This window comes from Gobius niger (assembly GCF_951799975.1).
Source record: "Gobius niger genome assembly, chromosome: 10".
In the NCBI taxonomy this organism is placed as follows: Eukaryota; Metazoa; Chordata; class Actinopteri; order Gobiiformes; family Gobiidae; genus Gobius; species Gobius niger.
The window spans coordinates 6,653,346-6,678,606 of NC_136861.1; the positions used below are offsets into that span (position 1 = coordinate 6,653,346).

The 25,261-nt window shown below is 41.9% G+C and overlaps 2 protein-coding genes across 2 annotated transcripts; one reads left to right on the top strand and one right to left on the bottom strand.

The window, feature by feature from the left end:
• Nucleotides 1-11: 11 nt before the first annotated feature.
• Nucleotides 12-8,957, bottom strand: alg1 (ALG1 chitobiosyldiphosphodolichol beta-mannosyltransferase). The gene is made up of 13 exons (XM_079564489.1): nt 8,608-8,957; nt 7,431-7,508; nt 5,716-5,819; nt 5,493-5,641; nt 5,337-5,426; nt 3,814-3,927; nt 3,623-3,744; nt 2,882-2,920; nt 2,746-2,805; nt 2,568-2,678; nt 2,388-2,502; nt 307-382; nt 12-211 (listed from the first exon to the last, which is right to left on the bottom strand). The coding sequence occupies exons 1-13, from the start codon at nt 8,888-8,890 to the stop codon at nt 83-85; spliced, it is 1,470 nt and encodes a 489-aa protein (XP_079420615.1). The 5' UTR covers nt 8,891-8,957; the 3' UTR covers nt 12-82.
• Nucleotides 8,958-10,567: 1,610 nt separating this feature from the next.
• cUnh16orf89 (chromosome Un C16orf89 homolog) lies at nt 10,568-24,817 on the top strand. The gene is made up of 8 exons (XM_079564559.1): nt 10,568-10,795; nt 14,150-14,302; nt 16,419-16,569; nt 20,132-20,249; nt 20,318-20,480; nt 21,885-21,989; nt 22,066-22,155; nt 24,656-24,817. Exons 1-8 carry the CDS (start codon nt 10,633-10,635, stop codon nt 24,757-24,759), a joined length of 1,047 nt encoding a protein of 348 aa, XP_079420685.1. The 5' UTR covers nt 10,568-10,632; the 3' UTR covers nt 24,760-24,817.
• The last annotated feature ends 444 nt before the right edge of the window (nt 24,818-25,261 follow it).

A 25,261-nucleotide genomic window follows, 5' to 3' on the forward strand; every position in this document is an offset into this window, starting at 1 on the left:
TGCATTTTCAGCCTTTTCTCCAAATTCTCCCGACGGTTTCAAGCATTTTTCAGGACGTTCAGCTCAGATTTCTCAGAGTTGATCAGAGTTGGATCAGCGGCAGCACGTTTTGGTCCCAGTTGTCGTCCCAGCTCAGGCCGCGGCTCCGTCTGAGGTTGGTCCTGAAAGAGGCCAGTTTCCCTTCGTCTGCGGGGAAGTTCGACAGCAAACTCTGAGGCAGGAAGGAGAAACATTTAGGCTCATTTTTACAGAAACACGGCTGCACCTTTTAGTGATTATGCAGCCGTGGAGAGAAGTGTTATTTACCTGCAGCTGTTCAGCGAGTTCGTGAGAGTCTTTGAATATCAGACCGTTTTCATCGTGTTTCACCAGTTCATGCAGACTGTGGAGAGAGAGGAAGAACACTAGACATCACATGACTTTAAGAACAAAAGGGGACACTTTATTCTAACTGCATTTGTATTTAAAATGAAGTAGATGGAGATATTAAAACCCACTTGACATCTTTTTAATACATTTTCAATCAATTTGCTTAAAGAAATATGTAATCAGGCTACCATTTTTGTTTTAAAACATCAGTAACCAGGGAAGGAGGAGAGCTTTGAATTCCACTCATGACCCATTCGTACAATAAGAGTGAGGCTATAGAAATTCTCTGTACGTCACAGCCTGTGTCCATGTCCAGTAAGAGGGAAATAATAAACATTTCTTCCTCTTTTCTGGACATTTCTGTTGACCGTTTTAAAGTGGATGCATCAGGAATAACTCTGGCTTCAGATCAAGCACCATGTCATGTCTGAGGAGCACCTGCCCCATTAAGTCAATATCTCATATCAACATCGATGATTTATTTTAAGAAGAGACTGGCTTAAATCACCCTGGAGTGTCCAGTACAGGCAACAGTGGGAATGACAAGTGATAAATCAGTAAATAAGCTTTTGTTTTTGTGCTGAAAGCAAATGAATGATGCTGTAATGTGAACTCAGAGTGCAGACCTGCTCAGATGATGCATTTATCAGGCCCAAAGCGCTTTACAGTAAGGAACCGATCACCCATTCACGCTCACATTCAAACACCAATGTACGCAGACACTGGAGCCAACTAGGGTGAAGTGTCTTGCCCAAGGACACAACAACAGTGTGCATTGGCGGGAGCTGGGATTTGAACCTACAACCTTCCAGTCACGAGACGACCAGCTCTACCAACTGCACCACCCTCGCCCCATTATGGATTATGGACTTTAAAAACCCTCGAGGACAGTTCGGATTCGATCTGCTACACCAGCCATTCTCAAAGACTTGTTGATCCGAAATTCTATCGGGGACCCCCAATAATAATGATTTACATTATTTAAAGGAATTGTCCTGTTATTTTACAACTAAATGAAATAAACAGCAACACCTAGCGACGACTGTAGGCTAAGACTGGTGCAAAGTAATCAATTTTAGCAAATAAATGTATGTATGTAGGTTATCCTTTTAAAGGGGGGGGGTATTATGCAAAATCGACTTTTTCAAGCTTTGTATCATGTTATTATGTCATTCCCTCATTAAAAACATGCCTGAAGTGTTGCCTTGGCACATTCACGTATTTTTGAGTAATCTGTAAAAACGCCATTTTAGGGATAGCTTTGCCTGAGTCCTCCTAGGAACGCCCCCACCTCCTGGAGACGCCTCCGAGCTTTCGTCACCAGCCGAGTAACCAACCACTGCTCCTCAGCAGAACCCCCTCCCCACTGATGCCACAGACAGCGTGTGGAGGGGGCGTGTTGGAAAGGGTCAGAGGTTCTTAAAGAGACAGAGGCCTATTTCAAGACATTCACTACAGCCATTTTGAGAGAGACATTTTATACAAGGCAGTTATTCTAATTTACTGCATTTACAGACCAGCAGAAGGTTTGGTCATCATTGTAGTGTGATATAGACTGGTGCTATGTGACTGAAAATAGCATAATACCCCCTCTTTAAAAAAAAATCGTATTATTTTGTATGCAAGCTTTGAGGGCCCCCTGTCGTGCCTCTTTCCGTTACTCAAACTTAAAGGGACTATACAGAGGTTAAAAATGTTAAAATTATGTACTTTCCTCCCCCTACATGTTCCTCCATGTCCTAATGTGTAGAATGAGCTCAGACCTGTTCACCACAACAGCCTCTAAAATCCTGCACTGTCACTCAAAAAGCCGTTAATTCGGGTCTGAAATGCCGTCATGCACGAGTTTAATATAGAAGGTGCAGTTACACATATGACCTAAGGGGGCAGTAGTGAGTATAAAATGGCTAACTTGCATCTAGCCCCTTTAAGATTAAGTGAAATACATCTCCAGGTTTGTTTTGACGATGGAACAAGGTCTTAGTTTTTAGAAAGTCGTTCATTATTGACGCACTGACCAGTTGAAGCGGATGGCGCAGACGGGGAGGCAGCAGCCGAACATGTCCACCACCTTCATGGGCAGATCGAGGCCGCTGGACGAGAGGTGCAGACACACGCCCAGGTCCGCGCAGCCTGGACGAGAAACGCACCAGCATTACCCTCTGCATTATGACACCACAGAGGACGTTACTTTGTACCCAATAGAACGGGGTAGTCCTCAGCCTCGAGCCACGGAGTGCAGATCTGAACGTGCTCCAAACGCAGCGAGTCGATCAGCGTCCGGTAAAACTCCTTCTGAGGACCTTTACCTGAGGGAGAGGCGGGACAATTCAGACTAACGTGATGCTAAAGTTACTCTGGTGCAGAGGATTTTACCTGTGATCACACAAACTAACGGCGGTAAAGACTCTCCTCCTTTCACCAGAGCTTCATATTCTGTGCAAACACGACAGCGTTACATTCAGTTCAAAGTGTTTTTAGATATTAGTTAATCTTATAATTAGCCAAATACCTTCAAGAGCCTTCAACAAAATGGAGAAGTCCTCGTCCTCTGTGGAGAAAATGGGGTTTTAGATGAACAGTAGTTGAGTAAATGAAATTAAAACAAATCATGAAGGTAACTGCAAGCCAAATTGAATGCGGTTGAATGCCATTTTAATTCTCAAATACTAAGTTTTTAATGGCAATGCAAAAAGTTACTCTGGATTTGCAAACGTTCCATCAAACAGAGGACTGAGAGGATATGTCAGTACTCAAAAGAAAACCGAGACAACAGGAAACTTTTGAGCAAAAAAATGTGTTCAGTGTCAAAAACTGCTGCTGTTGAGTTTTGGTTCATAATTTCAATTTTCTTGACAAACTTTTGCAGCAAACATAGACTAGCAATGTCCTCATCATCCAAGAAATGTAAGATTTGAAGCCAGTCGTAGTCTTAATACATGCATTTAAGGCCTTCATTTTGGTAAAAACAATTTAAACGAGACACTGCAGGTGATATTTTGCTGTGGATCAGGGGTTCGAAAACTTTCCCAAAAATCACACAAGGTTTATATGAGTGGTTTTATTTTGTTGCTATATCAGTTACAAGGATTTATTTCACATTTTGCCTTGTTTTATCTGCGGTGCGAGGCTCAATAAATCAAAAAGGAATTAGATTAGAAATGACTCAATGACCACTTCTTTCTGCAAATAAGTTCTGTGTAGCATTTTCAGGAACCAATTAAATATCTGTGACATCGTGGCGACCTCTGACCTGTCCAGCTGGTGCTGCTGATTAGGAGCGCCGGGCGTTTGGGCTTCAGCTCCACAGTGTCTTTATTCACATCCCGCACAGTAAACGCCGTCTGCTCCAGCTCTGGGCTCTCGTCTCCACACCTGAACACAGACAAGAGAAATGTTTAAAAGATCTTAGAGTCTTAAGGTTTACCAGAGTTTTTCTCTTACCCCGAGAGTTTGAAAGCCGGGTACGTCTCGCTCAGTTTGAGGAAGAGCTGGTGCTGTTGTTTCGCTGGAGTTTCCCTGAAGGCGGAGGCCGGACGGTCGTACAGCGTTGTGGATCTGGAAACACAGGCTCAGTTCCTTCACTTAAACATTAACTTTGTCTAGCCAGAACATCAGTGGTGATCAGCACTTGATTTCATTACTATAGTATAGATACTAGTCAAATATTACTCCAATAAAATCAAAACTTGCTCCGTTAAATTATGTAAAAGTACTGAAGTATTTACTGTGTTCAAAGTAGAAAGTAAGAAAGCAAAAAAAAAAAAAAAACAACTTTGCAGCTTCCAAAACATGACAATTGTGCCCTATTGCCCTGACAGTGACTTGAGATCACTTTTTGCAAGTTTTATGACAAATAAATGAAAAAATATATACATTTTCATAATGTAAGCAACTAAGTTACTGCCTGGCCCTCCATCTCCATGAACTTTTTTTATTTATGTTTCTGATGTGAAGTTAAAGGGGCTAGATGCAAGCTAGCCATTTTATACTCACTACTGCCACCTCAGGTCATACGTGTAACTGCACCTTCTATACTAAACTCATGCACGACGGCACTTCAGACCCGAAGTAACAACTTTTTGAGTGACAGCTGTGGTGAACAGGTCTGAGCTCATTATACACATAAGGACAGGGCTGGAACATGTAGGGGGAAGAAAATACATAACTTTTTACATTTTTAAACTCTGTATAGTCCCTTTAACGTAATCATATTTAAGATTTTGCTAAAATTTTACCCAGTTTTCTTTAGTTTGACCATTTTTATATTGTGTATAGTTTCACTTCCTTATTAGACACTGACAGGAAGTGACATAGATAAAGGCAAAGGATTTTATTTCAACTGTTGCCGTGCCGACCATGTTGTGTCAATGGGAAATGAGTCAAACTGCTCTGAACTTTACCTTTATCTATGTCACATCCGGTCAGCAGCTTAAAAATTTCATTTCATTTCATTTCATTTTATTTATTTATTTCATTCAAAAGTGATGTTCACAATCACAATAAAACCGCCAAGCCAACACAGTATGAATGAAACGGAGCAGAGGAGAAGAACAAGTCTTATAATATCTGCCCCTTTTGTTACTTCACACTTTACACTTCACATTGTTGTGGTATGTCTACATACATATATTTACAGTCTTATGTATATACATATGTATATTCACAGTATTAACAGATGTTTTATATTCTATATTCAGTTTTTCAATATATAAAATACAGAACCTTCGTATTCTTGAATGTTTACAAATGGTCAAAAAGAAACAAACCGTCATAACCGTCAAAAATTCAAATAGAAATAACTTTTCTGCCCAACCTTTCTTCACTAAAATGGCTGCTGAGTCATATTTTCAATAGCATTAAAACCTATGCATTTTAAGCAAGTCATAACTTACAAGATTAAAGTAGAAACACCCTAATCGCTTCCTAAACTGAATTTAAAGAAGTTAATTCAGACAGAGTTCTACCTGATTCCCCAGTTCTTGCGCAGATCTTCCTTCATGGCGTTGGTCACACAGAGATTATGAGACGCCAGAGGTCCAAACACGTGCTCATACCTAAAAGAAAAGCTCGAGTTCACTGCAGAAGGTGGTAAATGTGACTTAATTTGAGTGAGCGCTGACCACTTGGCGAGGCGAACGACCGGGCTCTTCTCCCCGTGGCTCAGGGCCATGATGCTGTAGCCGTAGTTGTGCCAGTCGATGATGAACCGAGTGCCGCGGATCCAGCACACGAGCCAGGCCACGGCGATCCCCGGCAAACCTGGGGGATTCTGGGTAAACGCGCAAAACACGGGAGTCACGATTTCACAGCTCGTAATCAGCCATGAAAAGCTCTGTTCTGTACCTGCATCAGGATAAAGGCCTGGAGGTCCAGAGAGAGCAGCACGAGCAGCAGCTGGAGGCACTGAGCCAGCACTTTGGTCACGTACGTCAGCAGTCTGGGTCCAGCTGGAAAACACAATCACGTTTAGGTCAATACATTGGGAATAAGTCAGGAGTCGTGGTGGTTTTGAGACAGAGAATAAGGTGGTGTCTTCTCTTTCTAATGGAGCAGGAGACAGTATTACACAAATGTTTCCCCTAATCATTTTTTAAACATCTGACCCATCTGAAACAAGACAGGAGAGTAGGATGTTAGAATGTTAAAGCTACAAAAAGCCATTCTTGATGTTTTTCATGTGTAGGTGTCAGTCTTGAACCCCCTCCACACCTGTAAGTCTTTAAATGAAACAAACGGATATTTCATGAGGATTTCAGCTGCATAAGAGCAGGTCGGTCAGATGTTTATCAGTTTACAATCTGTAAACAATCTGTAACAACTTTTGGACTTATTTCTATCAAAGGTTATTTATATAACATTTTACAACAACACCAGGAAGATCAAAGTGCTTCACAGAAAGATATAACAATTTAAAAAGACAAAATGACTGCATCTGAAACATAATTGACTAATATTGACATAATTGTGCATAACTTCAAACCATAACACGCCGCCCAAGAAGGGACTTCCTGTTTTGATCCAGCACGCCAAAATAAAAGCACACCTACTCAGTTCAGTAGATAGTTGCAACATTACAAGAATATAATTAAATACACACATTTTAAGTGTTTGGTCTGCTAATAGGCCGAAAGAAAGTTGAACTAATGAATAAGACGGTGCTTTTATTTTGGTTTGCTTCGAAACAGGAAGTCACTTCTTGGGCGGCGTCGTTATGATTTGAAGTTATGCACAGAGTCAATTCAGCGCCTTCTTTGTAGCCAATTTGAAGACTTGGGTCTTTCATCTAGACTGGTGACGCCTGCACGTGTCTGTGTTCATGTGTTTCAGGGGCAGGTGAGGGGAGTGAGGGAAGTATGGTATGGTATGTTTTTTATTTAGACAGGGACAGGGCACAATTTAACATTGACCAAAAGGAAAGAAAAAGACAAAAAAAATGCTAATTTCCACCTGTAGTCCCTGGGCAGGTTGATGTTGCAGTACAAAAACTGATTTTAAATGTAGATGAATACTTGACCATGGATTTATACATTTTGACGTCATTAATAACATACATTTAATATAAATACGTTGGGAACATTAGAACATTTTCTAACAGTCCTTTTTCTAGGTGAACGGTTGCTCGTTCATGGCTTCGTTACAGATCATGAGCAAGTTTGTTTTTCTAGAAGCCATTTTTTAGTCAAATGCACAAATCTTTTGAATGTCGTACTTGCAATAATCTCTGTTGGCCGTGAGTTCCACTGACCCGTTGCGATCACAGAGAAGGCAGATTTAGCGAAGGCAGTTTTACATTTTGGGACGCTGCATTCTCCTCTAGAAGTGGATCGAGTAGTCATTTTATCAGTACATAAAGTGCGACGCTCGTCTCTTCTTCTATGGTTTCGAAGGTGGCGCATCAAGCGAATCGCGATGCAATGTGGGAATTTCAACCATGCACTGCTGACGTATGGATAGTACCTTTAAAGAGATCTTGGCTAAAAGATTTAGAAAATTATACTCACAGAAAGCATGTATAGGATAAAATACATATTAAAACCTTTTCTTTTAGAACAGCTCACCTCTGATTCCTCTGAATTCAGAAATCGCTTTGAGCTTTATGTTTTCTTCTCGCAGCACGTCCGGGTGAGGCCTGGAGTCTGAAAATCAAACAATCAACATTATGTTATTAACATTTTAATGATCAATATAATTTTTGAGAGAAGCTAAATTCGTCACTGAAAGGTTTGGAAATGGTGTTCTAGAAAATACAAATGACATTTTTCACCAAAAACAGAACGTGTTCACATGATTCTATTGGTTTTCCCTGGTTTGCAGTTTTGTGTATTAATTGTTTAATGGCTTTATTTAATACTTTCACAGCTGCGGCATAAGAAGAAGAGGTGCTGCGTTAATGCTCTCGCCTCACAGACACAAGCACAGGTCGAGTTTAGCCTTTCTGTGTAGAGTTTCTCTAGCATAAAAATAATAATACATTTCCCCCAATCACAATAATCATGAAAAATAAGGTTCCATAGCAAGAAGTTATCATGAAACCATACTATTCCAGTTCTGCCAATGGAAGATGGATCTAGACAAACTTCACTGAGCCACAAAGACAACCCACATTGTCAAAGTAGCTCGACAATACATTACAGACTATTAACAGCAGTACCACTATTTAAAAGGAAATTAATGAAAAGAAAGAAAAAAATATGAGAAAATAAGCAGAGTAGGTCTTTACATGTACGTAATCTGAGAATAGGTATTCACATTTACAAGTATACTGTTGTTTTTGCACTGTTCCTCTTTAAAGGTGCATTATGCAACTTTATGTGTGAAAATTGTTGATATTTGTGTGTATTTTACATTGCAGTGACCTAGCAGCTGTATGAATGGTCAGCATGGCGCCTTAACTTTCGATCACGGAGGTCTCTAGGACGCTCAATTGTTTTGTAGAGAGAGGGTCCGTCAGCAGCCCTGGAGTGATGGAAAGTAAAAGCGCAAGGCTGACCACTCATACAGCCGCTGGGTCACTACAAGGTCAAACAAATAGGTACATACAAATATCACATAATAAAATGTACATACAAAGTTGCATAATGCACCTTTAAACTATCTCACTGTCACTTGCGTTGTGGAGCATATAGACTTTTTCAAACTTTTTCTAACTCCTTTACAAAACCAGCACTAAATTCAGTCAAATTCTGCCAGTCAACAAGTTACTCACTGATAAAACATTCCGACTTTAATAATTACCTAAAAACCCGACAAAAGTCACGTTATATCCGTGTTTGGCGAGGGAAAGAGCGTGGTACTGCATCCGAGGACTGCGGCCGATGTCCCCCAGCACCAGCACGCAGGCTCGGCGAGAGCTCCTGCTGTCGCCCCGCCGAAGCCAGAGCACCGAGAGCCCGCTCACTGCCGCCCCGCACACCGCTGTCCAGGCCACGGCCGCCGGAAGAGGCGAAAACCGCAGCAAAACGGCAGAAATGAGCAGAAAGAAGGAGCACAGGGCAGCGGTGGAGCAGCGCGCCGCCATGTTTGTTTGGGTTAGTGATGACGCGACACGAGCAGAGGGGCGGGGCTTAGCCTTAAAGAGACAGAGCGCTTTGTTTTGACAGAGCCACGTGATTGCAGAAATAACTACTTTACTCAACAAATGCAGCATTAATCAAGAGATACTTGTTTTTCAGAGTCTCATTAGATCTGAACCAGGTGTGATATTGGACCAAAGCATAATTGTTGTTGTTCTGAAACACTAAAGACCAAAAGTAGACCAAAAATTAATACAAAAAACATTAAAAGATGTTATTTGGCAATTTATTTCACAATGAGTCGAAAGAGTTCATTTACGTGCTCATTGCTCTAAACAATGAGTGGCGTGCGCGTATATTTTTCAATACATTTCCAATGCTGCTCACAGCGGCGGCGACGAGTCGGGCCAATCAGCAAGTGCTCTATAATGGCTCGTTTCCACCAGCCCTACCCTTCTCTACTCTACTTGGTTTGGTCCTACTCTACTTGGCCTGGTTGTGTTTCCACTATTCTGTAGAATCTGATACTGTATCCATGGTTACCAGGGTGTATCCATGGATATGGCTTTGCTTTTGACTGTATCCATTGGAAACAGTACCAGCTTGGCCTGGTTAGTACCAGGGCCAAGCAGGTACTAAAAAAAGTACCAGTTAACTGTAAAGTGGGCTGGTGGAAACATTTCAAATGCAGGCAAAGTAGAGCAGGGTAGAGTAGAGTAGGGTAGGTGGAACCGAGCCATTAGAGACTAGATACAAGTTGGTCATTTTAGACTCACTACTGCCACCTCAGGTCAAAGCAACAAGTGCAGGATTTTAGAGGCAGGGCTCATTCTACACAATAGGACATGGCTGGAACATGTAGGGGGAGGAAAATACTTACTTTTAAAAAATTAATTAAAAAAAATCTGTATAGTCCCTTTAAGGATCCAGGTTGAACATGTAAAGTGGGGGTATCCAAACGTTTTTAATTGAAATGTTCTTAGTGTGGAGAGACACAGATTGGTGGTCAATGCAGAAAAATAAATAAATACTGGATGCATTTACAGAGGTTTTCCTGTTCCCCAGACCTTTAAAGCTGCACTATGCAACTTTTTATGTACAAACTTTGTCTGAGGGCCACATTTGGTCCCCGGGTCACGCTTTGGGTTCCATTGACAGTTATGAGGAGATACAATGCGAGACGAACACCACGCTGGTCAACACGTGTTGGCATTCTGTTTGATTGTTTATTGAAAACCCCATTAGTGACTCGTCTTCCAGGGGTCCAGATTATAAAATCACATTTTCAGACAATGACATCAAATCACATTTTAAAATATGTGCAGTGTGCGGAATATTACATAAATCTAAAAAACATTCTGTGACGTCCCTGATGAGTGGCTCAGCTCGCCTCCTTCCTGTTTGTTTTGGTCTTTTTAAACAATAAAACAACAATGTAATGAAATAAATGCATGTTTAATTTATATGGTGACATGTATGCATCCATAAAAGCAGTGAGCTGTTGTTTCTTCAAAGCTACATTTCTAATCAATTTCTAATCAATTTCTAACAAACTTGGAAATAAGTGAATAAACTGCTGGCGCATATTTTAAGCGCAGTGTTGACAGACCTCAGTGTTTACATGTCGAGGCCCCGCCCCTGCGCCCCCACGTGCCGCCCGCGGCCCCTCCCTCGCGCTCCTCACTGCGGCGCCTCTGCGGATGCCTCCACATCCCGGAGCAGGACCACGGAGCACAGCCGCGGCAGGATGCGGGCCTCGTGGCTGCCTCTGACCGCTGTCCTCGCGCTGGTGGCACGAGCGGAGATGATCGATGACGTGCTGAGCAGCCTGTCGCGCGGGGCGGACTTCCTCGAGGGCCAGCACGAGCACATCAACCTGGACGGAGTGGTGGGATACCTCATGCTGCAGGGTGAGGACAAGGGCAGAGTCAGGCTGGTGGAAGCAGGAAACCGCAGCCAAGGGTCGGGAAAGTTTGGCCTAGATATTTATATTTCCTTTTTTTTTCTTTTTACTGTAAAAAGAAACCATTGTTCATTGTTCTATAAATGAAGTCATCACAGTCAAGGCCACATAGAGGAGAACGAGGAGAGCTCTTCTTGTGCTGTCACTTTCACAGGAGACAGACAAGATGTAGGCCCAGCAGGGGCGGACTGGGATTGAAAACCAGCCCTGGACTCTGGTCAGCCTGGCCCAAATTAGCGTAAATGTGACACTTCCACAAATACATATGTGAACCTCTTACCCCCCGCCTTAACCGAGAGCATTTTCTCCAGTTCGGCTTTGCCTAAATCTAAAAGCTTCTTGACTGGAGAGCAACACTGTAACGCCTCATTTGAAAGCTCAAATCTAGAAAAGTTTGGGTAACTTTTTGTCACGTTGTCGCTGCATTTTTTGTCATGTGTTTGTTGCTTTTTCATTACTTTTTTGTGGCTTTTTCGTTGTGTTTTCGTCTCTTGTTTTTCGTTGTTTTTTTTTTCATGTTATTGTTGTTTTTTCATCGCTTTTTTCATTGCTTTGTCGTCACGTTTTCGTCACATTTTGTTGTGTTTTTGTCACTTTTTTATCACTTTTTTGTCGCTTTTCCAGCACATTTTTGTTTCTGGATGCTCTGCTTTTAAGCTTTTAGATTTGGGTAAAGCTCGGTTTCGCCCGGGGGTGAGGGTAAGGTAAAGTGAGAGGCGGGACCGGTGGCCCCAGAGCCAGTGGCCCTTCTGTGCTCTTCCAGAATGGACATATGGCCAGTCCGCCCCTGAGGCCCAGGTTATGCTTATGCATTAGAATGAATAGTAGACAGTTCCTAAACAAATACTCTCATGCATTCATTTGTAAACTTAAAGACATTTGGTTTTTAAAGCAGAGTATAGTATAGACATTCGTAAAGAGACACTGGACTAGATCAGATTAACTTCTTTCCCCCCACCTTAAAGGGATAAAGGGATTTCTGGTGATATTTTTTTTCTTAAATTCATACAGTTGTTATATTTGAAGAGCTTAGTGGCGCTAGGCTAGTGCATTTCTATGGTATCAGCTAGCCTGCATTAAAAACAGTCTGACCCGCTCCACAGAGCACCTGAGGCAAATCACTTATAACACCAGACTAACCATATAAATGTCTGTGTTTTAATAATTATAACTGTTTTGCATTTATATTTGAGCAGCATCAGCTTCGTGGTTGTATAAGCTATGTAGCGGCGGAGTGATCTGCTAGAAAATAGTCCCTCAAAATGCGATCATTCATGTGATGCAGGTCAGTTATATTCCAAACATTACTCTATGGACACAGACATTTATACGGTTAGTCTGGCGTTATAAGTGATTTGCCTCAGGTGCTCTGTGGAGCGGGTCACACTGTTTTTAATGCAGGCTAGCTGATACCATAGACATGCACTAGCCTTGCATTAGCCTAGCACCACGTAACTCTTCAAATATAAGAACTGCTTGAATTACAAAGAAAAAAAAGAAATCTCCAGAAATCAGCAACACTCTGGATAACTAGGAAATGAGGCCCTATGTCAAAAATCCTGGAATATCCCTTTAGCCAAGTACATTTTCTCCAGTTTGGAATCTCCCAAAGCTTTTTTACTGGAGATTACAGCCAAAGGGCCAGTGTAATGCCTCATTTGAAAGCTAAGACCTACCACACTCATCTAAGATCCTTTTCCTTGCGTTGTTGCTGTGTTGTCGTCGCTTTTTTCACATTCTTTTTTTTTGCTTCTTTGGTCACTTTTTTGTTTCTTTTTCATCCTCATTTGCATTTTTTCTCAAGAAGCTTTTAGATTTGGGTACCGGCAAACTGGAGAAAATGTGCTCGGTTCAGCTGGTTTGGTTTATTTCACAATATCGCACATACAATCAGGAAATTCAACTTATAAACCATCAAGCAATGCTACATTGTGAAAATGGACACCCAAAAAGCTACAAGCTTATCAACAGGGTCCATAACCCACCGCCCTGGGCAAAGATAGCTGGGGCTTAAAAGGTTAAAACTGTGGGTAAAAACGACTTTAAAAGTGCACTGTGCCACTTTTTATGTAAAAGAAAAACAAAAAGTTAATATTAGTGAGTATTTGCTTTCCATCTCGGAGGCTCCTATGCTTCAGGATCTGTTTTATTTTATTTTATGTTTTTTTTTTTTAGGATTTCTGAATGGAATGCATTCTGTAACCATGGATACAGTTCGATCAGCAGTGGAAAAACCTTAAAAACAATTGATTCTGGGGCGTCCGACAAACGTGCAATAGATACAGACAGCATCTCTGGTATCGCCCATATATGGTCATGATTGAAAACAGTTAAGGGGGAAAACAATTTTGAAAAAATCTAAACTTTCTCTAATTATTCAAAAACTACTTTTACAAATGCTGATTTATGAATATAGTTTTCTACTAAATAAAGATACAAAGACATGGGGAGGAGCAAAGTGGTTCAACAGCCCATAAATACATAAAAAACGGAGAATGCTAACATAATGCTACATGTTAGCATCGGGCTAATGCTAACGGTTAGCTAGCGCTAGCTACAACTGCCGTTTTTTCACTTTTACTGAAAAATCTGCTGTGAGAAAATATCCATATGGGCCCGATTTACAATGGACTGTATTTGTATGTGATAAATAAGTTCATATTCCACCAGAAAATGGCTAAAAAGAGTGGAAAATTGAGTTTCACTAATGATTCTATTTCCCCCCTCGGCGAGGCCACGCCCCCTTCTATGACGAGATGCCGTCTGTATCTATAGCAAGTTTAACTCTAATGTCAAGAAATGTGGGGGAAATGTGGAAGAATAGGGGGAAAAAATGGGGGGAAAAGTGGAACATATGGGGAAATATTGGGGATATTGAGAAGAAAGAGGAAAGAAATTAGGAAAAGAAAATAGGGGAAAATGTAGAAAGCGTTTTGAGTCCCCAAAAATATCGAGATATTCAGTTTTGTCAAATGCATTTATCTAATACTGCAATACGGTATTTCTTGCGATATGCCCTGTTATATGCTGCTTTTAAAGGACTTGAAGCTGCTGCGTTCCCCAGTTTGAGAGAAACAAAACACGGCTGTTGGAAGTTTTTACTGAGTTATTTCCACTTGAGTGATAGACAGTGAATGGAAACCTAATCCCCGTGTTTTGGACCATGCAGTTGTTCCCACAGCTGCACAAACACAGCCCCGTGGGGAGACGGTCCGGCCTGAGAGTCTCTTACATAACGCTGATGTGAGAACAGTGGGTTCTGCACATTATGTCCCTCCTAAAGCCGCCCCGTGTGTTTTAGCGGAGCTGAAGGCGGCGGTGCAGACCTGGCCTCACTCGGACCCCGTGAGCTGGGGCCAGAGGAGCAGCGCCGTGGGGCTGATCCGCCGCCTGGACCAGAGCCTGGAGAGAGCCGTGAGCGCCCTGAGGCAGAGCGAGCCCAACTACTACAGAGGCAAGACTACCACTCCCAGCATGCACCTCGCACGCAACCCAAAGCCCAGAAACACACTCATATCATTCACGAGACGTCACAACATCGTTAACAGACTGTAGTTTAAAATGGAGTCGTTGCAGCTAAGATTTATGTTGTGGTAACTGTGGTAACGATCAAAACGCTGAATTTCTGACTTGGTTTATGGCTAATATCAATCAATCAATCAAACTGCTTTACAGATTACAACACAATACACCTGCCACACCCTCCCGTATATTTTATATATTAGGACTAAATACATAGATGTCAGTTAAAAGCTAAGCTAAAAAGGTGGGTCTTGAGCTGCTCTTAAAAACATTCTGGTTCTCTGCAGCCCTGAGCTCCTCCTCAGGTGGTTCCAGAGACGAGGGCAGTAATATTGAGTCTTTTTGTTGACTTTAGGAATAACTAGGAGACCCCTGCGAGGAGCGAAGGGGCCGTGAAGGTTCGTAAGGTAAAAGCAGTTCTGAAAGATAAGAAGGACCAAGACCATTAAGACATTTAAAAACCATTAGAAGAACTTTAAAATCGATCCTGAAACACACGGGGCCAATGCAGTGATTCTAAAACCGGAGTAATGTGGTCCCGCCTCCTTGTCTTCGTCAGGACACGAGCTGCTGTAAACCTGAGATCCTCTTTTTGGGAAGACCAGAAACCAGAGCATTACAGTAGTGGATACGACTGGTGATAAAAGCATGCATGAGCGTCTCCGTGTTGGCCCGAGAGAGAATGGGGCGGACTCTGGCTATGTTCTTTAGATGTAAAAACCTCTCTTTGTGATGTTCTTAATGTGTGGAATAAACGCCAGCTCAGAATCAAAGATCACACCCAGGTTCTTCACCTGTGAGGAAGGATTAATAGACGGTGACTGTAGTTTGGGTAAAAGTCTCTCTCTCTGGGCCTCAGGGCCGATGATTAACATTTCCTGGTTAAGCTGGAGAAAATTTGAAACATCTCTCAGTGCACATTAGGGCTGAAACAACTAATCGATTAATCGACAACTAATCGATTACTAAAAAAGTTGTCAACTATTTCAGTAATCGATTAATCGTTTTCTAGCAAACACAGACTAAAATAGAGCAAAAAGACATGACAATTATGTATTTTGGTTGAAAACCTACTTTATTTTTAAAGTTAGGGTCTGTAGTGTTTTGTACATTATAAATTTCATTAATATCTGTCTTTGTCTCGTCCAATCAGAAAGCAGAATTAGAACAAAGAGCCTCCAACAAACGTCTACTTTTAGTTTACTCCATCAACATGTCCTCAAGCGGCGCCACTTAAGCTTATGTGATAAAAAAAAAAGAAGAAATACAATTTCCATGCACCTTTCACAGCCAAGCGATTAATCGATTAATCGTAAAAATAATCGGTAGATTAATCGATTACCAAAATAATCGTTAGTTGCAGCCCTAGTGCACATGAACTAAGGTCAGAAGGTCAGCATTTATTAGTGGTAGTAAACACAAACATGTTTAATGTTAGCTGTGTTTTAGCGGTGCCCAGACGTCTGGATTTCTTCCAGACAGTCTCGTTTTTGAACCTTGAATCCATAGAAGGAAAGCCTGTCCTCCTTTTTGGGCATTTGTTGTTTATTTTTGGCTCAAACATCTGTTCATCAATGCGCAACTCTGCTTCTCGATCAGTGATCTATTCTCAGCGCTGTGTCTCGGTGACCTCACTTTTGACTCTTAACTGTGGAGACATAGTGACCTATGTTTCAGAGTCATGGAACTCGTCACCCTCTCCTTAAGCTACACAGAAACATCTGTCTGTTCTGTCAAAAAGATACAGACAGGATTCATGTTTACTGGCCCCACTTTCTCAGTCACACACCAGATGTGAGTGAATGAGCACATTTTGGGGCATTTTATTTTTGGGCTAAATTGAAAACAATGTTTGCCAATAATACCTTGGCCCATCTTAAATTCTTCTGCTCAGAGACGATGCCAGGATTATCTATAATACGTCTCCAACATGATCAGAGTTTGCTTAAAGTTTAATACAAGGTGACAATGTAGCTCAAAAGGAACTTGATTTAAAACTAAAGTTGTGAAACAGGACATGAAGAACAACGTGTTTGTTTTTGCTGCAGAGTTCGAGCCGCTGTTGACCTGGAGGTTCTGGTCGGTCCCGGGTTCGTGGATCACCACTGACTCCAGCCTGGTTTACTCCTCCACTCTGAGCTCCGAGTGCTACGACGAGCAGCTCAGCGACAAGTGCCTCACGCTGCTGCTCGGGACCTGGTGAGGGGAACGTCTGCTCCACTCTGCTTCACAGGGACTGGGCTTATACAGGGTTTAATGTCACTTTAATGCCTCAAAGTCTGTGCAGAATTAACTATTTAGGATTTAAATTTAAGGCTTTTTAATGACATTTAAGGCCATCATTTTGCATCAACTTATAGCTTTTCAGAAGGTCCCGTGTTTGGGTCTTTCTGTGGAGTTTACATGTTCTCCCCGTGTCTGCATAGGTTTTGTTTTGTATACTTTATTGTCCCTGTAAGGAAATTCATCCTCTGCATTTAACCCATCCTTCGATGCCGCTGGGGCAGCCCGTAAGGAGCAGTGGTCGACGGCAGTGCCCGGGGACCCATCTCCATGATGTGGAGCCAGGCTGATGGTCAGAATCACCTGGCTGGAGGATTCACCTATTGTTTAGTTTAGGTTAGTTTAGAACATTATTAGGATCCCCATTAGCTGTGCTTTGCAGCCAGCTAGTCTTCCTGGGGTCCTTGTTAAAAGCATCCATCTACAAAAATATTGTCAATATGACAGACAACAGACATGAAATACACTATGAAAGAAAATACAAAAAGTACAATGTGAACTTGACATCATTCTGCATCCTCAAAGATATTCAACACCAATATAGTTCTTCAATTGTTCTTTAAAAACAGAAAAAAAACAGAAAACTATTTGAATCAGGTTTAGTGGCAAGACTATTGTACATGTTTTTAGTGGTAGGGGAAACCGGAGTACCCGGAGGAAACCTACGCAGACACGGGGAGAACAAACTCCACACAGTCTCAGATGTGTGTCACAAACAGCAGGGTCCAAAAAACAGGATAAACGTCACCCTAGAGCAGGGGTATAGGCAAGTTTTCGTCGTGGACGGCCGATTTTCAGCATTGCCAAAACACCCAAGGGCCGAACCTCAACATTGTAGGCTTAAGTAGGAGAACTAAGAACTATTCTCTACAAATACCAATGTTTTACATCAGTGGTTACCAAGTGGCAGGGCACTGGGACCCAGTTTTTGTTGAACAAGCACTAGACATCCCTTTAAGAATGAAATTATGATCAAAACAACCCAATAACATTCATTTTAACAGACACAGTTAGTGTTTCGATGCAGTTTCAGATGGAAAATATTGAATAAAAGTTCCCTATAGACTCGCGACCCACTGAAAATGGTTCCGTGACCCACTTTTGGGTCCTGACCCAGTAGAGAATCATTGTTTAACATTATATATGCCCCTCCTGGAACCGCCACCTTAACGTGGTGGAGGGGTTTGAGCGCCCGAATGATCCTGAAGCTCTGTTGTCGGGGGCTTCGTGCCCCTGGTAGGGTCTCCAATGGCAAATAGGTCCTATAGGTGACGGGTCAGACAAAGAGCGGTTCAGAAGCCCCTTATGAGAGACCAACAGGCCTGAGAATTGTGAGGCTGACCTTCTGTGGACCCACCACCTGTAGAGGGCGCCATAAGGGGCCGGTGCAATGTGATTTGGGCAGCTCCAACAGCTGCCTCCACGACCCGGAAACGGAGAAGTGGGAGAAAATGGATGGATGGATGAACATTATACAGTATATGACCAAGTGGGATGGTCTGACAGGACATTTTTAAAAGGCTAACTATTTCTCGCATTTTTAGATACTTTAACAAGTATTTGATCTCTTATTTGCATAATAATATTTCTCAAAATCATCTTGGGGGCCAGAGGTTCTGTGCTGGAGGGCTGGATTTGGCCCCCAGGCCTGACGTTGTCTACCCCTGCCCTAGAGGAAATGGCAAGGAAACAAGACAGACTAAACATTACTCAAGGGCAGTGGGTTACCTCGAGCACCAGACATCAGCCAAAATATAAACTCTACTAAAATCAGAACCTTTTTCAAACACAGCTGAATCAGACAACATTTCATTACAATAACTGCAGATCCTTCAACTTAGTGGTGACGTTTTCCCCCACGGAGAGACGCAGTCCCCCGTCTCCAAAGTGCAAAGCTTGAGGCTGAAAGAATAAGTAGGCTTCCATGTGGCCAGCACTGCTCACTGCGCCAATTGTTATGGTAAACATTGAGACTATATTAAATGAAAACCGGAGAGAAGTCGTCATGAATCAAGCGTACAGGTTAATTTGACACATGCATATGGAGAGACATTCTGCACAGGTTGTACAAAGATGCTCTGTCAGTCCAGAGCCAGGACATGGTATTTATACAAACAGACTGTATAAGATCAGAGCAGACCAATGGTGTGATCAATGATGTAATGGTCAAAGTAGTCCTACATTGTTGAGATGCAAAGATGAAATGCTCAGATACAGCAGATACATACGGAGCCATGGACAAGGGCGTCTCTATAGATTAGATGACTGGTTATCCAGAACAAATGAAGTTATCTAGAGGGAACAAATGAGGTAACGCTTACTGATTATCGGTCACTGTAATGGTCAAATGTCTATAAAGCATATGTGACCTGATGAGAGGAATAAACAGTTACATGCTCGTCACCCACACTCATCACCCGCAGGTGCTGTATGGGTGCGGATGGGTACGGATGGGTACGGATGGGTGCGAGTCTCCAAAAACTCTGCAACAGTCACACACAGCCAGTATAAAAGTAGTCTCGCCAACCAGACTCCGCCTCTTTACAGAAGAGGGTCTGGCAACACTCCATTGCGCGCTTTCAAAGGAAGTGACGCAGCGATATGGAGCCTACCGACCAATCAGAGCAGCTCCCTGAACGTCACGTTGTTGCGCCTTTGTTTTGTAGTTTTTCAACACAAGCGACCACTTCACGTAATGCCCCGGTTTGCTTGTATTCTTAAGTTTTTCTGACATAAACGACGGAAGTCATTTACTGAGCTCCGTGTGGCAGGAGCGTCATTGTTAATGTCTGAATGACGACAACTTTCTTGTGGCTGTTTCTGTCGTCACATCCGCTTTGTTCTCATTGGCTGCTGCGCTTCGGTTGTGCCACATTAGTCCCGCCTCAAGCAGTAGCTTTTCTACGACAGGGTCGCCAGACTAGTCTCCTGTTTATTAATTAATAAACATCGGAGATTAGTCTGGATGCCAGGCTAGTATAAAAGGTCACATCATTTTAAAACATTACGCTTGGCACTCCCTCCCATCCCTCTGGATATATACAAACGTTACACACACCAAATAAATAAAATGCCCTGTGGAAACTCTGAGGGCAGAGGACTCGCAACAGTCACACACAGCCCGTATAACAGGTCACATCACATCAGTCTTACCACATGAAACAAAAACACAAGTTCACACAGTTTAATGTCTTCTTTCCCATATGAAGACTGGTCATATTACAGTCTCATAAAGACGTCCAAAAGTGGAGAATATATTAAAAAAGATGAAAGGACTTAAGCGTTGAGAGCGATGAGATGAATGTGTCTCTCAAAAAACAGAAATGACATTTTGGAATGTTTATGTGAACACAACCTCTGGACTCTGTGTATGTGATTCTTTAATGTTCTGATGTGTAATGTGTTAATATGTAAATGCTTCCCTGTGAACTGACTGAGTGACCGCGTGTTGTTTATTGTGTTTGTTTCCCCGCCTCAGGAAGCAGAACGGGACCCCCTGCATCGTGACGAAGCCGTGCAGAGACATGATGACGCGCTTCGGCTGCCCCTTCTACTCGCTCTCCCACCAGCTGCTCTACTTCATGATCGGAGGCATGGTAGGTCTGAGCCCTCATGAGTTCCCGGAGAACATGCCCCTCACGCTGCTCTGTGTGTGTCCCGTCAGAAAGGCTGCACGAACCTGCTGAAAGGCGACACTCGGGCGTCTCGCGTCAACATGACGGAGCGCAGCTACCAGACCATCTTCTGCTCCAACATGATGAAGACCAACCAGGACATCCTCAGGGACGGCCTGAGCGCCCTCAACGCAGACATCTTCATGGAGAACAGTAACTCTTCACACTGATTCAAAACAAAACATGTAGACTTTATGTGGTGGTTAATCTGGAGATTTCAGACCAAACTCTCCCTTTATGATGTTTCATTCATGATGTTTTGTCTGAACTCACTCCAAAATGGCTGCACTCTGTTGTGTTTGGGTTTCCATTCACAAATACTGACGTGTTTAATCTCCACATGATACACGGATTCCCCTGACAACGCTCTGTAATCCAAATATGTCAAATATATATTGCTGCCAAAGTTGACTTGGATAAACATGTCATTACAAAACTTTAGGGCCAGGGCCAATATGGTCTCTAGTTTCCGACACAAAAGACCGCAAGTCTCGATCACTTTCTGTTCCAAAAATTGGCGATTTACTCATAAGGAGGAGAAAACGGAGTGTAGGAGCCACTTTAGTAGCTACTACACTCCAAACTTTACACGCTTGGACTTGAAAAGATTTTCAGAGGGATTTTTTTAAAATTAAATTCAAATTCCTGCCTGATTCATAACTGCCGAATCTCACTTATTTGATCAAAATAAAAAATAATTCCACCTTCTCCAAACTGAACTCGTGAGAACTGCCCCCCTCCAGTGTCTTCAGTGTCACGAGGTTAAGTCTCCCACAGGACGACGCCGTCTTAAACTAATCCAAACTAACCCTAATCCTAACCTTAAAGAGACTAGATGCAAGTTGGTAATTTTTAAACTCACTACTGCCACCTCAGGTCATATGTGTAACTGCAGCTTCTATAATAAGCTCGTGCATGACGGCACTTCAGACCCGAAGTAATAACTTTTTGAGCGACAGTGCAGGATTTTAGAGGCAGTTGTGGTGAACAGGACATGGCTGGAACAAGAAGGGGGAGGAAAATATGTTGTTTTAACATTTTTAAACTCTGTATAGTCCCTTTAAGTCCCATTTCCTGTGGAGTTGTGGAGCTCCACTGATCATGTGACTCTCCACTGGCTGCGTTCAGACCCTTATGGTTTTAGCCAGGAAACTACCGTATTTCACCGCTTTTGGAGATTGGTACGTTATTTTCAAATCCCAAATTTTATAGGTACGATTTATTGATCTTTGAATCCCAACAAACAAGGCGAAAGGTTTCAGTTATGACCAGCTTATTCAAAAACAAGATTCAAATTGCCTCTGAACAAACTCTTTGAAACTATTATAACTAAAACCTTACATTTAAACCTGGCTTTATCCATTATTTTGATTTTATTTCAGCGAATGCGGCCATTTTTGCTCATAAACAACATTTTTTCCCCCTCATATTGCATGTTTTAATGATTCTTTCCCCTCTCTTCTCCTGTGTCTCGCCTTAAACGTGACAGTGACGGAGCTGCAGTCACATAATAAAGATAAATAATCCGCAGTTAGATAAAGGTGTGTGTGGTTTCAGTCCTGGTGTGCGGATTGGCCGGTTTCTCCGACTTCTACAAAGTGGACTGGCTGCAGCACATCTTCAGACTGCAGGACGTGGAAGTGGGCTGCTTCGGTCGAGACAGTACGGCTCTTAATGATACTCTGATAATAGTAAAGATGACTGGGCTTAGGACTGACCCGATTTGCTCCTGCCGCAGGGAACGTGGTGTCGGAGCGGATCGGCGAGGAGCTCCTGGAGCAGCTGCAGCCGCATCACCGAGTCAAGAGGAGGGAGAAGGTTCTGCACGGTGAGAATCCTGAATGTGCTTAAGAGCGATACTGAATATTGGAAATGGGACGTCTCTGCTTCCAAGAGATTCAGTTATGAAAAATACCAAACCTAGGTATTACTAAAGCACAAATTAAATAATCTCTAGTAGTAGTAAACCAATGTGAGAATCACTGCACAAGAACTTTGGTTTGTGCCGACGGTATTACACCACAGGGAACCGTCTTTTTTTTTTGATAGCAGTACTTTAACCCCTTACCTCCCACCTGAACCGAGCACATTTTCTCCAGTTTGGCTTTACCCCAGTCCAAAAGCTTCTGGGAAAAAGCTGTGAAAATAGCGACAGAACTGAGACGAAAACAGTGGTGGAAATGTGACAAAAAAGTGAGAAAACATTGACAAAAAAGTGACTGATGAAATTGATGAAAAAGTGGCAAAAATGTCACAAAAGTGTCACAAGAAATTGACAAAAAATTGAAGAAAAAATGACAAATGTGACAAAAAAAAGACAAAAATGTGAAAAAAAAGACAAAAAAATGACAAAAAATTGACGATAAAATGACAAAAATGTGAAAAAAGACAAAAATGTGAAAAATGACAAAAATGTGAAAAAAGACAAAAATGTGAAAAAATTACAAAAATGTGAAAAAAAAATTGATACAAATTTGACAAAAAAATGACAAAAATGTGAAAAAAAAAGAAAAAAAAAGGCAAAAATGTGAAAAAAGACAAAAAATTGATAAAAAATTGACAAAAAAATGACAAAAAATTGACAATAAAATGACAAAAAATGTGAGAAAAAAATGACAAAAAATGACAAAAAAATGACCAAAAAATGACAAAAAATTGACGATAAAATGACAAAAATGTGAAAAAAAATGACAAAAATGTGGAAAAAAATGACAAAAATGTGACAAAAAATGTGATAAAAAATTGACAAAAAAATGACAAAAAATTGACGATAAAATGACAAAAATGTGAAAAAAATGACAAAAATGTGAAAAAGAATGACAATGTTACAAAATGTGACAACAAAATGACAAAAATTTGATAAAAAATTTTTGATAAAATGACAATAATGTGACAAAAAAATGACAAAAATGTGATAAAAATTTGAAAAAAAAATTACAAAATGTTTTACGAAAAAATTACAAAATGTGACAAAAAATTACAAAAAAATGATGGAAAAAAAATCTGATGACGTGTGGAAAAAGATCCTCTCGGTTCAGGCGGGAGTTAAGAGGTTAAAGTGTCAGCCTGCTCCTCCGGTCCTCCACGCAGACCTCAGTGAGGACTCACACATCGACCAAAGGGTGAGGAAAGCCTCTTAGTGTCTTCATTTCCTGACTGTCTTGGTAAGACAGGGCCGGCCACAACAGGATCTATTTACCCCCCATAGTGAGAGTTTGGCAGGGTCATCATAGTGAGGCGCAACAACGGTCAGGCTAGATCTTCTCTAGACCTGAGTTACCCACAATGCAGAGCAGGAGAGAGAAGAGATGGGCCACAGTGAACACCCACTGCACCAAAGGCCACACCGCCTGTGCTCTGCCAGATCCCGTCAGATCTCCAAGCTCAGCAGGGAAGGGCCTGGTCGGTACTTGGATGGGAGACGGTTTGGGTGAATGTAGTGAGTGGTTGGTGGTGGTCAGTGTTCAAGGATGACATTAAATTGCTATTTATCATATTAGGTCAGGCTGTACAGTCGCACTATCTCTGTCATAGCCTTGACTGTGGTGCTCAGACTCTTGCGTATCAGTCTGACGCTCAGAGAGGGTTTTTTTCCCTCTTCTGTGGAAGCATAAACAGATTTGAATGGTAGGACGAGCGCAGTGTCTCGAGTTCATGTCTCTGGGTCCCGAACCAATGGTAAATAAACTTCTCCTGTATAAGACATCCAGACTGCTGCCTGTTCTTCATCTATCCTCTCGGACACCATTGTTTATTCTTCAGTCTACTCCAGACAATCTTTGCTGCCAGTGCCAACAGCTGAACAATCTGATCTTTATCTCGTCATGAATTATGTTTTCTTGATAAACTTTTATTGTTTGTCCTTGCTCATATTCAGTCTTTGTCTGCAAGCGTGAATTAATAAATATAATATAAACTTGAAGCTTTACTGATTTTGTTTACGATACCGATGCCTGAACGATACTCTTTGAGATACCTATATTAAAATACCCGTCATGTAGAACCATAAAACAGAACAATTTATTCCATTCTAAATTTGTATCATTTATTTGAGCTAAAATAACCACTGTCTTTAGTGCTTTTTTGTCGATACCTTTTTTTTCTTCTATACCAGCAGTACCTAAAGGTGCTTTCTGATACCATACAGCAAAGAGTTTGGTTGTTCTTGGGCAAGACACTTCTTCCTTCACTCACGCCACTTTGCTGCTTAGAAACAGCCTGAGAGGGATTTAAGCTTCTTTGAGTCATGTAGAAAACATTCAAAGAGCAGCAGGACGGGCTTGATCAGCTGCAGAAAGCGTTAACCCCGCTCTCTCGTGTCCCCGCAGACGGCTGCTCCAGTCACATGACCGGCGTGGCGGTGGGGGCTCTGGGGGGGTTCCTCAACTATTACCTCCAGGAGCAGGACATCACCAAGAGGCCGCTGTCCTGAGCAACAAGCCTCGTCTCTGGGGAGGAACAGCGTGGACCTGTCCCCAAACGGCAACTGACACTGAAACTAAAGCCTGGAGGGTCACCTGGAGCTGCACCTGCTTTGACTTTTATATATATTTGTACTGTGTTATGTTCATGTTTCACTCTTTCTTTTACATTTCAGTCTGTTTTGAGCTTGTGCTTATGAACTGTAATGGGATATATATTTGTGCGTTTATAAATTAAGTTAGTGAATAGTTTCCTTTGAGAAAATGTCTCTGTCACTCTGTATGTCGTGTTACTTAGTCAAAATCTCCATCATTTCCTGTATTTTCATTCTTTTTAAATATTCTTGCTGTTTCCTTTAAAAGTGATAGTGTAGGATAACTATACACAGCAGAAATCCTCCCCCTGCCTCCCCGTGGCCGCTGTAGGGAATATTTAGCTTAAACTGTGCTGCCTTTTCCTCTTTGACTCAAATATCACACATGTTTATGTTCAAAACTGTTTTTATTTTAAAT

Bases quoted from the DNA above. Each gene is read 5' to 3' on its own strand.
- alg1 (XM_079564489.1), bottom strand. From the start codon at position 8,890: ATGGCGGCGCGCTGCTCCACCGCTGCCCTGTGCTCCTTCTTTCTGCTC. The intron at 3,928-5,336 runs GTAGAACTCTGT...CTGTGTTTCCAG, and splicing joins CGCAAGAACTGGGGAATCAG to ATCCACAACGCTGTACGACC. The intron at 2,806-2,881 runs GTATTTGGCTAA...GTGTTTGCACAG, and splicing joins TTTGTTGAAGGCTCTTGAAG to AATATGAAGCTCTGGTGAAA.
- cUnh16orf89 (XM_079564559.1), top strand. From the start codon at position 10,633: ATGCGGGCCTCGTGGCTGCCTCTGACCGCTGTCCTCGCGCTGGTGGCA. The intron at 10,796-14,149 runs GTGAGGACAAGG...CGTGTGTTTTAG, and splicing joins GGGATACCTCATGCTGCAGG to CGGAGCTGAAGGCGGCGGTG. The intron at 20,481-21,884 runs GTAACTCTTCAC...GTGTGGTTTCAG, and splicing joins AGACATCTTCATGGAGAACA to TCCTGGTGTGCGGATTGGCC.